The 12,043-nt window shown below is 48.6% G+C and overlaps 4 protein-coding genes across 4 annotated transcripts; 2 read left to right on the top strand and 2 right to left on the bottom strand.

The window, feature by feature from the left end:
- The first annotated feature begins 1,957 nt into the window (after positions 1 to 1,957).
- On the top strand, positions 1,958 to 5,424 carry F4807DRAFT_175369 (frequency clock protein). Its single transcript, XM_047993508.1, has one exon. It carries the CDS (start codon positions 2,058 to 2,060, stop codon positions 5,034 to 5,036), a length of 2,979 nt encoding a protein of 992 aa, XP_047852232.1. The 5' UTR covers positions 1,958 to 2,057; the 3' UTR covers positions 5,037 to 5,424.
- Positions 5,425 to 6,877: 1,453 nt separating this feature from the next.
- Positions 6,878 to 7,927, top strand: F4807DRAFT_462514 (uncharacterized protein; the record flags this gene model as incomplete). Its single annotated transcript, XM_048001838.1, has 3 exons — positions 6,878 to 7,008; positions 7,143 to 7,656; positions 7,799 to 7,927. 3 exons carry the CDS (start codon positions 6,878 to 6,880, stop codon positions 7,925 to 7,927), a joined length of 774 nt encoding a protein of 257 aa, XP_047852231.1.
- Positions 7,928 to 8,295: 368 nt separating this feature from the next.
- F4807DRAFT_462513 (uncharacterized protein) lies at positions 8,296 to 9,264 on the bottom strand (the record flags this gene model as incomplete). Its single annotated transcript, XM_048001837.1, has 1 exon — positions 8,296 to 9,264. One exon carries the CDS (start codon positions 9,262 to 9,264, stop codon positions 8,296 to 8,298), a length of 969 nt encoding a protein of 322 aa, XP_047852230.1.
- Positions 9,265 to 10,553: 1,289 nt separating this feature from the next.
- On the bottom strand, positions 10,554 to 11,299 carry F4807DRAFT_462512 (uncharacterized protein; the record flags this gene model as incomplete). The annotated part of the gene is made up of 6 exons (XM_048001836.1): positions 10,554 to 10,652; positions 10,704 to 10,760; positions 10,819 to 10,875; positions 10,928 to 11,080; positions 11,134 to 11,168; positions 11,224 to 11,299. 6 exons carry the CDS (start codon positions 11,297 to 11,299, stop codon positions 10,554 to 10,556), a joined length of 477 nt encoding a protein of 158 aa, XP_047852229.1.
- Between the last annotated feature and the right edge of the window lie 744 nt (positions 11,300 to 12,043).

Below are 12,043 nucleotides of genomic sequence, written 5' to 3'. Positions count from 1 at the left end.
GTATCGGCTCGATGTGTTTATTCGCAAGACTTGAAAAAGTGAGGATTTCCGCTTTTAGCGTCGTTGGTTACATAAGGAGTTCCAAGATGCCAATCAGTCTATGTGGTGAGATTATCGTGAATGGGCCGATGTAGATCCGCGAGGTTGATCCGTAAGATAGGTGCGTCACGGGCTAGCAAGGGCTGGCGACGGATGTATGATTGCTAAATTAACGAAAAGTTATAGGTGGTAGATAACGTCGATTCCCTCCAAGTCCTAGATGCGCGGACACGGCGGACACGGGCGTCTTTTATCATCGCCAGATCTCGCCGCTAGGATATCCCTTCTGGGAATTATCGTGGGTACGGAGGTTTGACAGTTGGACAATTGGACAGTTGGAGAGTTGGACATGATTCATACGGGATCCATGAATAGCCATTGTATTCTATGGGTAGCAATAAATAGGATGACATGGTGCTTGCGCAGGTTGTGCTTGATCATCTGACAGCTAGCACCTTCATCTCGACAACGTAAAAGTCGAAAAGTCGAAAACCAAAATGGCCAAAGCAGAAAAGAGCCGGGAGTGAACCGGGATTTATTAATCCGGCCTAAGCTTTCAATTGATCGCGATGACCTGCAAATCTAAGATCAGGAGATTCGCACCCCCGAGGGTGAACCCAGTGAGACACATACGCTTAACCCTCTTTGGACTGCGCATCGTATGACTAGCTACGGTGATGCTGGGTAATGCTAACAGGGGTAGAAGATTCAGGGACCATCAAAACTGCAAGGTTTGCTATCAATTCACGCCCTCTCTCTCATAGCTGAGGTGGTACAGGGCCGCAATTGGTCAAGTCTATCTTTAGATCCACACCTGGAAGTGTAACGCGCAGGGGAAGGTCTAGCCCCGACCAAAATAAGAAGAAGACCCCTAGATCGGCAAAGATACATTTGTACGATGTTAATCGTTGCTGCCGATTTCCAGAGGGTGTACTAGGGCCATCGATCGGGGACGCAACTCCCAAATCTGAGAGTGAAGCAGAGAGGCGACGCTGGGCGGTCGAAGACCCAACCCTGGGCCCCATCTGCCTTCCGTAAATCTCGATGCAAAATACGATTTTTCTCATGCGCCCCTTCTCAAAATTTAGGAATTTCTCCATATAATGGCAAGAGCAGCATCTACCGTAACTAAACGCGCGTTTATTTTTCTTAAACTGCTATTCCTTAAACGTTAGTGAAGCTGAAGGTTTTTCTTACTGCTACCATTTTCAACCCACATTCACACGATTCTACGATTTCACGATTCCCACGATCCACGATCCACGATCCAACCAAATCAAACTCATTGAACGAGTTAAAACGATTTCCCTGACGGAGCACGACCGCATCACCCGCATCAAACCTTCTATTATACATACTAATACTACCGGTCTACAAATCCTACATATTCTTTGCTACCTTACCTCTTGGACATTTGACTCTCCCACCTTCATATACATCCATACATCCATACACCCGTCTGGTCCCATTCGATAATACCCTTACTCCATTCGCCGGGACCCATCCATCGCCCAAGTCAACCAACACGAACTATACCCTAACTGCCTAGCCTCTCTAGACAGAGCTAAACTAGACCAAGGGACTTTACCGTAGGTATGACGTTGTATTGTCGACTTTTCACGAATCCAGCCCCCGTTTCGCTTACGGCGAGCCCTGCACCTCAACGACACCTCGCAGGCATGCTTCTACTGCATTCTTCTACTCCCCTAATAGTTAATTTCGTCGGCCCGTTCGCTACAACTAAATACCTATGTACATGCGCCTGTACCAGCGAGCTACCATGCGCCGTCCACCCTGCTCCTCACTTCCAAGCCTAATAATATCATTTCCCCGTTTACAAGATTCCGTTTCAATTAATCCTTCATATTTTAATAGCCACTGACTTTCTATGAAAATAGAATATACTTCGTAGCGACTATGTTGTCGCCTAATCTCTTCCACCTGTTCATATGATAAATTGAATTTTTTACTCTCCGAAATATTACCAGTAAACGAAGGTATAAGTCGATGCGAGCACGATGCCCGATTCCAAGAATGTGCCGGCGGCTTCTAGGCCTCCACCTATCACATACAAAAATCCGAGACGAACCTCGGCCGAAACTTCAATCACTCTACAAGCGCACCGCCTAGCTAGAGCACGACATGTATCTCCTGCTGCTGTTTACTCGATCCCAAGAAGAAATTCATCGGGCGACAGCAACGAAACAAAACAGAGCGCTAAGAACTGGTTTGAAGCTTCGAATCAAAACGCCATGGCCAACATGGACACTAGAGCAATGGACCTCGATCCTCCTTTTTACCAGAAAGAAACCGATGACTCCAATGAAGATGGAGTAAAGTTTGGGGTATCGTCACACAGTCCGGCATACGAGTTTATCCAGAGTCGCCTGCCAGATTTTCGACCTGGGGTAGACTCGTCTAACGAAGAGTTCCGTTCGGTCATAGACGACCTCACTGTCGAGAACAAACGCCTAAAGGAAGAATTGAGGAAATACAAACAAATGGGACCGGATTCGTTGCGGAGAGACAAACTATTTGAGGTCAAGGTCCACGGTCTATCTAGCAGGAAGAAGCGAGAATTAGAGGCTGCACTACGCGACTTTACGACCGGGCTTGAGGATTCGAGTACCGGAGCCTCTCCGGGCCGCAAGAAGACCTCTAGCAAGTCAAAGAACAATCATTCATCGCTATCTAAACATGCGTCTTCATCTTCGGGCACCGGGTCGAACTCGAAACCCGTCGATTCGGCTTACGCATCTATGTCAACCGGCCCGAGTTCGTCCGTCCCTTCGCTTCCCGGCCAGGCCAAAGCTGCGCGACAACGAAACGAGCAGAAAATTGAAAATTATCTACGGGACATCCCGGAAGGTCTATGGCCGCGACCTACTATCATGACCGAGAAGGAGAAGAAGAAGCTTGTAGTCAAGCGGCTCGAACACCTTTTTACAGGCAAGATGGGTGACCCGCCCCAACACGTTCAACTATCTCTGGTACCTGAGCTCATTGATGAAGACGTTCAAATGGAAGGAACCGACGACAAGTTTATGCCTCCAGCACCTCCAACTACTGATACTACAAGAGAGGCCAAGATCCGACCGCGCCAGCTGAGACGGAAAGAAAGCAGCTCGCGCGACAACGGGTCCGCATCAAACTCACACTCGCACTCCAATTCCCATTCGAACGGCGATCAGACCGAACCCAGGGACAACGGTAACGGCAGCGGAAGCGGTAGCGGGCATGCGAGCGGTGCAGGGCGTGGTAACAACACGTCACCTCACATGGCCATGCCACCCCCTGAGCAGCGTCCGACGAGGCCACGCGACTTGGACCCTGATCGCAGACAGGTACCATCAGAGAACATGGATTATATACGTCATCTCGGGCTGGTAGCGCCCGAATCGCAGCAGCAGTTTTCTGCAAGGGATGTATCGCCAGATGCGGAAGGTTGGGTATATCTGAACCTGCTGTGCAATTTAGCGCAGCTGCACATCCTGAATGTTACCCCGGCTTTCATTCGCAATGCAGTATCGGAGAAGAGTACCAAGTTCCAACTTTCGCCAGACGGGCGCAAGATCCGCTGGAGAGGTGGAGTCGAAGGTACAAAATTTAGCAGCGACAGTGGGAGCAATTCCCAGCGTAACCAATCAAGTGATGACACGGACGGATCGAACGATCAGGAGCAGAGGAAAAAACAGAAAACTCAAGGGTCTGGAAATGACGTCACCGCGCACAAACCTTCGAAATTCGGATTAGGCGTGCAGGATTCCAATTCATCCGAGAGTTTCCACTACAAACCCTTATTCGTCCACCAGCAAACATCTTCTTCCGACGAACAGCCATCCGCGGGCGACGAGACCGGCTCGTCCTATGGACCGCCCGAGGAGAGTAATTTGGGTATGAATTCTCGTTGGGGACAGAGTGGTATGTCGGGGGTCTCACCACGCAAGCGCCGTCGCGACGGTGCAATCATCTATTACAGTGGGGCGCCCTTCTGCACAGACCTCTCGGGAGATTTTGGCGAGGGGGAAGAGTCCCCCGCAACGTACGATATGACATCATCGGGTGACAGGGGTAACCAAAGTAATCAGGGTCCAGTCAGCCTCGGCATCAGCCGTCCACAATTTAGCCGTTCTACCTCAGGATCGTTGCTACCTTTTAGACCGCTCAGTACTCTACCCGGTTCTCGCGATGCATTGATGGATCTGGATGGACATGATCTTCCAGATCTAACCTCAGGTGAGACCGACGATGACATAGATGCCGATTTCCCCTGGTCGGAATACAGCCAGCATACATCACTAGTGAATTTAGAGGCAAGTGGTTTAGGTGGTATCTCTCCCGAAGATCATTTTGTCGTTGTCGTATCAACGCGACGACCGAAGCGGCCGCGTTATGACGAAGATAGTGGTTCCGATGACGACGATGGCGAACCTCCGACGAGGCGATCGAGGATTGTCGAGCGCCCAAGCCAAGAGACGACCGACTCAAAAGTCACGACAGAGTGTATCATTAATAAGTTAGCTACCATGACGACCGGTTCACCATTGCCATATCATATCACAGATATCGTTGCGCACCCGATTCGGATTGATTACCTTAACGGCAGGGTTCGTCGCCTACCTCCTGTACCTCTGCCACCTCCCGCCTTCTACTTCCCCGCCGGCGATTCCGACCTCGACGATGATGATGAAAGCGCCGACGATGCCTCCTCAGAAAGTCTAATGAGTAGGCGAGCCATAGTAGAGGACGACCCGGGTTCAGATGTTGATCTATCTGGGAATGATGAAGAAGATGAGCATTCTGACGATGGCCGAGGCTACGATGCTAGTGGCAGCATTTCGCCCGATAATATGGATGAACTTCCTGATGTTAGCGAGTTTCAGCGAGGTCGTAGCGGAAAGATCTCGCAAATATCGAAAATGACTACCGGGAGCTCAGCAGCCACTGCTGGTGGGGCTCCAAGTGGCTATAATAGTAGTACGGAAGAAGACACTTAAAAGTACCGCTAACTCTTGCTGGCGTGTTCACCTCTTTTCTGGGCAAGCGCCGAGTGGCCTCGATGCCTGTAATAGATTTATTTTGATTTACATCATTGCACATTTATTTGGCCGGCGCAATGGTGGGCGATTCTATTTCCATGATATCAGAGTACTTTACGTTAGGTAGCGATCAGAGGGAATTAGGTGTGGAGAGAAACCTGGGACTCAGGTTAAATGGCTCATTACGTTAGCATTCTGTGGAATTAGCAGGGGAACAATGAGACTCCAATTCATGATTCATACCATTGAAGCTTGCTTTTACATGGTTTTGGTGATTCCGCAGTAATATCACGTACCAGAGGATATGAATAGGACTAGAAATTTGACTACAGACTTCTGCACATCAGGTCCACGGATGATTTTCGATAACGACTGCTTCAACAATAGTAAGCTACCGATCCCGTAAATACTGAGCAAATTAGGAAGACAGGCGATTGATAAGTCGATTAAGTCCCAAGCTGATTTCTTAAATTCTTAGTCGCTGACTGCGGGTGCGCGTGTTAGTACCATCATCTTACCCACCGCTTCCATCTAGAATCCTACCCTCAGACTGCCATCACATTCCGCTCACGTGTCGAAGACCAGCTACTCAACAATAGCCTCTTTCCTGGATCACGTTGCTAGAGGACTTCGAATCATGGGCGACACTAAGATCTAATGCCGAGGCCTTCGCAGGCTAAACGAGGGCTGTAGGGCTGAGACCAAGCTCTTTTTAGGTATAGGATCTACATAGCACGGACACCAGACGCCGATATGGCGTATACCTAATTAGTTAAGGGCTCTCCATAGTAATAAATTAGAGAAGCAGAAAGGACTAAAGAAAGCTAGCGAAGCCAAGGGCTTGCTCTGTTTAGCTGTCGTAATTAAAGGCGAAAGAATTCGGCGTAAAAGGAACATGCATTCCAGAGTCAAAGTTTTCAGCTCCAAGTCTCCTTCAGCCGTTAATGAGGCGCTCATGCAGGACCGTTACTTAGTTTATTAGTATCGCCATGTCCTTGATAAGTTTCATGGAGGTCCTCAATAGCGGGGACTATCACGCATCGACTTTACAAGTATCTGAACTGAGTCATTCTTTAAACAATATTGAAGTTCAAAATGGTACTTCCCAAAACTCTTGCTTCGTTGCTTTTCTTGCTTGCCACCAAAGATAGCGTGGCTGCATCATCTTCAATTTTGGCGGACCAGGTCAAGATGGATTGAACAGCTTGCTCATTTATGCGGGGTTGAAGGGCCTGTAAGTTACAAGGTCCGCTCAAACATGTCGACCCCCTAAACTAGTGTAGCTTAGAGATGTGTTCACTAATACTCATACTGCATAGGACTACTGGAGGTTATCATGACCTTGTCAGTTGGGATCTGGAAGGCAATAATCACCCACTTTTTAACGTATCACATTATGTTTCAGCAAGCTAACATCCAGCACAGAGGAACGGGCAACACTCTCCGGTTCTCACGTTAGCCGAACAATACCACAGGATATTTTGACACTCTGAGGACCGCGCTAGCCGGCTCCGCCGACACGGCTGCAGGAAAGCTCCGGGCAGAGGGCCAGATCATAGCAGATCAATGCTACAAGCAGCTCAAGGACACCGGCGATAAACTCGGAATTGCATTCGCAGCCAGGGACATGATTGTCCGTCGTCGACGCCCTAGGCGAGGGCGGCAAACTGAATTACCGGGGTAAAGTCCCCTATTGCACCCGATAGGTACCTAGGTAGTCGCCTACGCGACGTTTGGCTGACGAACCAGTCGAGGGATCTCGGGTGGCACGGCGATGGGGGGGGCGACCGTTCGCCGCCATGTTCCCCGATCGCGTGGAGAGGATCGTCCTCGGTGGCGTAATGAACTCGCACCCGTACTACAACTCCTTTGTACGTCCCCTTTCCCCACCCTCCACCACGACATCCGAGAGTCCGAGCCAGCTCATCAGGTAAGTAACGAACACAAGCGGCGAGCCGGAGATGATCGCGTCCACGGGACGCCACTTAGGAAGAGTTCATGCGGGCCTGCGTCGCGGCGCCGGAAAACTGCGCGCTGGGCCGCAACAAGACAGTGATGGCATAGCTCTTCACCTTCTTCCGCAATATCCCGCCAGTGTACCGGGACGCGTAACGTAGTCGAGTACACGCTCTCCACGAGCCGGATCTACAAACGCCTCGTACCGGCCCTCGTTCTTGGCCCGGCGCTCGCCGACGCGCCCAACGACATCGTCGCGCGCGGCTCGCTCGACCGCTTCGCGGCGTTCGTGCGCGACGGCTCCGGCGGCAACGCCGTCCCGCGGCGGGACCAGGCGATCCTGGGGATCCAGTGCGGCGACAAGGTTTTACGGACGGGCGATCTGGCGACCTGGCGCCCGGACCTTGACGCGTATAAGAGGGCGAGCAGGTGGTTCTGGGATTGGGCGTGGGGATACTACCGCACGTTATGCCGTGCGCGCGGTGGAAGGTCGAGCGAGGCTAAGGAGCGGTACGAGAGCGACTTCCGCGTCAGAACCGGGTTTTCGATGTTGTTTGTCGGGAACATGTGGGATCCCGTCATGGCGCTTGTGTGGGCGAGAAATCCGGGTGATGGGTTTGAGGTGTGTGTATTGTTGATGCGTGATGGTCATGGTGTGAGTACTTCTCCTTGTACCTCTTTGCCTACCGTTCATATTTCGCCCCTTTTTTGAACTTAGTTTGGTAGGTATTGGGAATGGGTACTAATTGTCGATGACCGTTTAGCATCTGTCTCTGACACAACCGTCAAATTGCACGAACGGGTACATTCGGGACTACTTCCTTGAAGACACGTTGCCTTCGCCGGGACCAGTGTGCCAGGCTAATCTTCCCCTGTTTTCTACTAGTAGTTAGGTAGATCAGGCGATTGAGATGGTGACATTTATTCTAGAGTGTTAGCTTTGTTCCTTCTGAAGAACAGTGACCCTAAAGTCAAAGTATGTCCATAGAGCTGGATAGGTATCTGTCATCTACAAGCCATATCCCATTCGTTATGTGCTGTTTGCAATGTAAATCGATCGCATTGAATAAATCTATCTAAGTAGGAATTATCCCTGGCTCTGACCATAATGCATTTCGCATAAAACATAACGTCAAATCATCCCGCCCTGTACGTCAGATACGTCGAATGGCACATGCCATGTATCTCGTCGTTGATTTGCCATCCGTCCAACCCTTTTACGCGTCTCACGATTTCTCCTTCATTCGATTGAGGCAACACCTTAGCCCGTGTAGTCTGGGTCGTCCGAATCCTCGACCTCAATTAGACCCTGTGCCTCGTCGAGAAACGACTCCATAGCCAATTCTGTATCCGTGAACGGCTCCACGTATTCCCACGACTTGGTGCCATGACCCGTGTTTGTGGTCAGCTTCAAGGTCTCTAAAACCTTGAGATTCTGATGATAATCTGAAATATCCATCGGGTCCCAGAGACTCTCACGTAGAAAAGGGTTGGCTGGAGTTCCAGTACTTGTGTTTGGAACTTGGGCGTTGATAGTTTGCATAACTAACAAGGCATCGTCGCGGTTTGCCACCCATTTTTCATGAGTAAGGAAGGCATGGACCAAGTTTGGACGAGGCCGAATCTTCGACATGGACTCCAGCTTCCATCCTTCAGGCCAGATGATACAATGGGTGCCTTCGGTTCCCAGAAGGAGATTGTAATAATCTCCCATCGTTAACCCGTCCGGAAACTCGAACTGGGCTACAGCTGATGGTAACTCCGCGGGGATGCATGGCACCCCGGATCTTCTCACTTGCCAGCGAATCTTCGTGATCGGTGGGCGGCCGATCTGCATCTTCTTCCATGAAGCATTCGGCTCAAGCCATCGTTGCTTCAGGTGAGGACTCATAGACAAGGCGAGAGTCGACGCAGAAAAGATACTGAAAGCAGTATCTGAAATGCGTAACACCCCATTACTGAACAAAGTGTTGAAGAGGGTATCGACAACGGATGCTATCAAGAGGTTCTTGTCTCTACTTTGATGAGCGGATGACGCCGGAATTGGCTGAAGAAATAGATTGCACTGGATCTTAGCAGATCCCTCGATAACTGCTTTCCATCTTCTTGATACTCTGTGTGCGTTGACGAGGATATCACGATTGTTGAGATATAGAAGAATGCCCTCAAGGATTTTCGTGTCTTGGAAAACCTTTCTCGGAGCAGAGCCCGAAGAGACTGAAGAAGACATTTTCCTAGTCGACACAAGTATAGGTAGGGTGGGATTGTGATGTAAGAAACTTATGTGAAGTAACCATAGGATATTTATCAACGGCTTGATTTAGTGAAGTTGAGGAACTGGGATTGTGTACAGGAAAGAGAAAACTGGGAATTAAATATGTTTCGAACGTCCCTCAATGCCAGGCACACAGTTCAAGTCTACAGAGTACTTACTTGAATTCAAGCTCATCTCATATGTCATAGGAGATCCAACAGAGGAAACTTCATCTTCAATCTTTAGATGCTGAAGAGCTATTACATAAGGTGAGTCATACGCAGGAGTGTGTAGAGTCAAGATAGTTGAGGGGGTTAGTTTCTATAAGGAGCTAAAAGCTCCCCTTATTGACCTATCAGATTGCCCCGTTTTACCTGATTTAACTACCATTGGCCCATTTAGCATTAGACTCGATATTTTAAGGATGATGTTGAAAGGACAGAATACTCGGGAGCAATCATCACCAAAACCGAAGTGGGGCCGCATTTGTGGGTATTACGGATCCGGGTGGGGCAACCCGGAGACTAAGGCAACTTTAAACAACAGGTGCAACTTCCGAAATAAGCCGGGTGACCTCCCTTTTGTTCACATGAAGGAAAAATTTGCAGATTATTTATCCGCATATGAAGCAGTGAAGCAGCACTAGTTAGTTAAAATTGCTCATTAGAAAATTGCCCAATGCACTTCCCAATACTTCTGTCTCATGACTCTCAAGGGCCACTTCTCAAGGGGATAGTGCCGAAGCTAACATGTTAGGAAGATACAGAAGATGTAGCATTCATTCCTATTCACATGTCTCTCTCTCATATCTACTAGCACCGTGAAAATTCGCTCATAGATTGCTAACAAAGTACAATGGTGAAAACTCTGAGTCTTAACTCCTGTGAAAGATAAGCTTCGTAACGACCTCCGTAGAACGAAATCGCAACAGGATCGGGGAATTCTCGTAACATAAGCACTGCAGATTGTCGAGCACAGTATACGGATAATATATAGCATTATTACAGTATTAGGCCCTCTATGACCTGTTATAAATGATCACACGAGTCTACCATCGAGATCAACCCAATGAACTAGAAGCTATAGTGAACGCAGCTGCTTGTAGCGCTATGTTATTTCCTATGTATTCTCCTCCACGCTTCGGCAATCTTGCCTTCGTGAGTGATACGTCTACTTCAAGTGACCCTTTGGGTCAAATACAAACAAGCTGAACCTGATGATACTAGCAAGTCATTATATATATGGCAGATGACTTCTCGAGCTCTTTACTCTTTCTTCTCATGCGGGGTGATGGTGTGGTAAGCATCATCGGCGTCATCTCCTCTCTTCTCGTTATGCGGCGTTATAGTATGGTAGGCGTCATCCTATGTCCTCGTTAGAATGCTAAGTGGATGGGCAAACATCACGCAACTTACAGCATCATCACCACGCTTCTTATTCTCATGCGGTGTGATTGTGTGGTAAGCGTCGTCCTACACATAAGTTAGTACTTTTCTTGATTTACTTAGGTATGGAATCTTCTGAGCTCACAGCGTCATCGCCGCGCTTCTTTTTCTCATGTGGCGTAATTGTATGGTAGGCATCATCCTTAATTTGTATCAGTATTTTCCTTACAAGTTGGCCCACTGGGTACACATACAGCATCGTCGCCACGTCTCTCATGAGGAGTAATGGTATGGTAAGCGTCATCCGCATCGTCTCCCCGCCTTTCGTGGGGAGTAATGGTGTGGTAGGCATCATCAGCATCATCCCCTCTCTTTTCATGCGGCGTTATAGTGTGATAAGCATCATCCTAGATTCAAGTTAATAAGTAGCACTGGTAAAACTCCAAAGGGTTCAACTTACAGCATCGTCGCCACGCGCCACGAGGGATCCAGTGTCTATATCCAAGTCAATATCTTTGCGTCCAAAGCAGGTACTCAAAAGAAAACTTACTGGCACGAGCTACTGGTGCTGTGAGCCCCTGAGCCACCAAGGTAGTCCAAAGCGCGAGGATAACTGAGGTCTTCATCTTGAATATGTTGAACCTTTTTAGCCTTGTTTATGGCAGCTATATAATACTAGTATTTGCTTGATTATGCGTCAAACCAGACTTCTAGTCTTTGAAGCAGCGATGTGCATATTTATAATAGTTCAACTCGGATTAAACTCTTCCTTCTTCGTGAACTAAGTCAAATTACCTAAGTCAAGTCGTTGTGAATTCATCCCATCTGCCGAGTCTATCCCTCCTCGCCGTCTCTCATCTCTTACCGCTAGACGAAGGATGCATCACGATATCTGCAGTGAGACTAGAACGTGATGCGTTGAAAAATCCCGCTTGTGGAGATCTTACTTCGAGATAGCCGCCAAAACTCACTTAGGTTGGATGCAGTGGTGATCAACTAGGACTGTTTATTCAATAGGTAGGTAGTCCTGTGAGAGCCTCGTGCTATCTCACACCAGTGGTCTGATAGGAATCTATCCCCCGCATGGAGCTTATGTCAATGCAAAGGCCTTTACAATCTACAAGCATTTTCCATAACCCCGAGGGTTCGGCGAGTTACTTCGGCTTCACTAGGTATAGAATACGATGTTTGTCGACGTCTCTCTAATGCCTGCTATGATAGGACGGGTTTCTAGACGCTTACGTACGTACATGGAGATTTTATGGAGTTTTATACGGGCTACTAGATGTAAACTTAATATATCGCAGTGTATCTCGTATAATCCTTTACAGGTCACAGAAAGAGTATATCAACATTGTGTGATAGCGGAC

This window comes from Annulohypoxylon truncatum (genome assembly GCF_022578515.1).
Source record: "Annulohypoxylon truncatum strain CBS 140777 unplaced genomic scaffold F4807scaffold_26, whole genome shotgun sequence".
Lineage (NCBI taxonomy): Eukaryota > Fungi > Ascomycota > Sordariomycetes > Xylariales > Hypoxylaceae > Annulohypoxylon > Annulohypoxylon truncatum.
The sequence above is the reverse complement of the archived record's forward strand: the minus strand, read 5'-3'. Positions and strand labels throughout refer to the sequence as shown.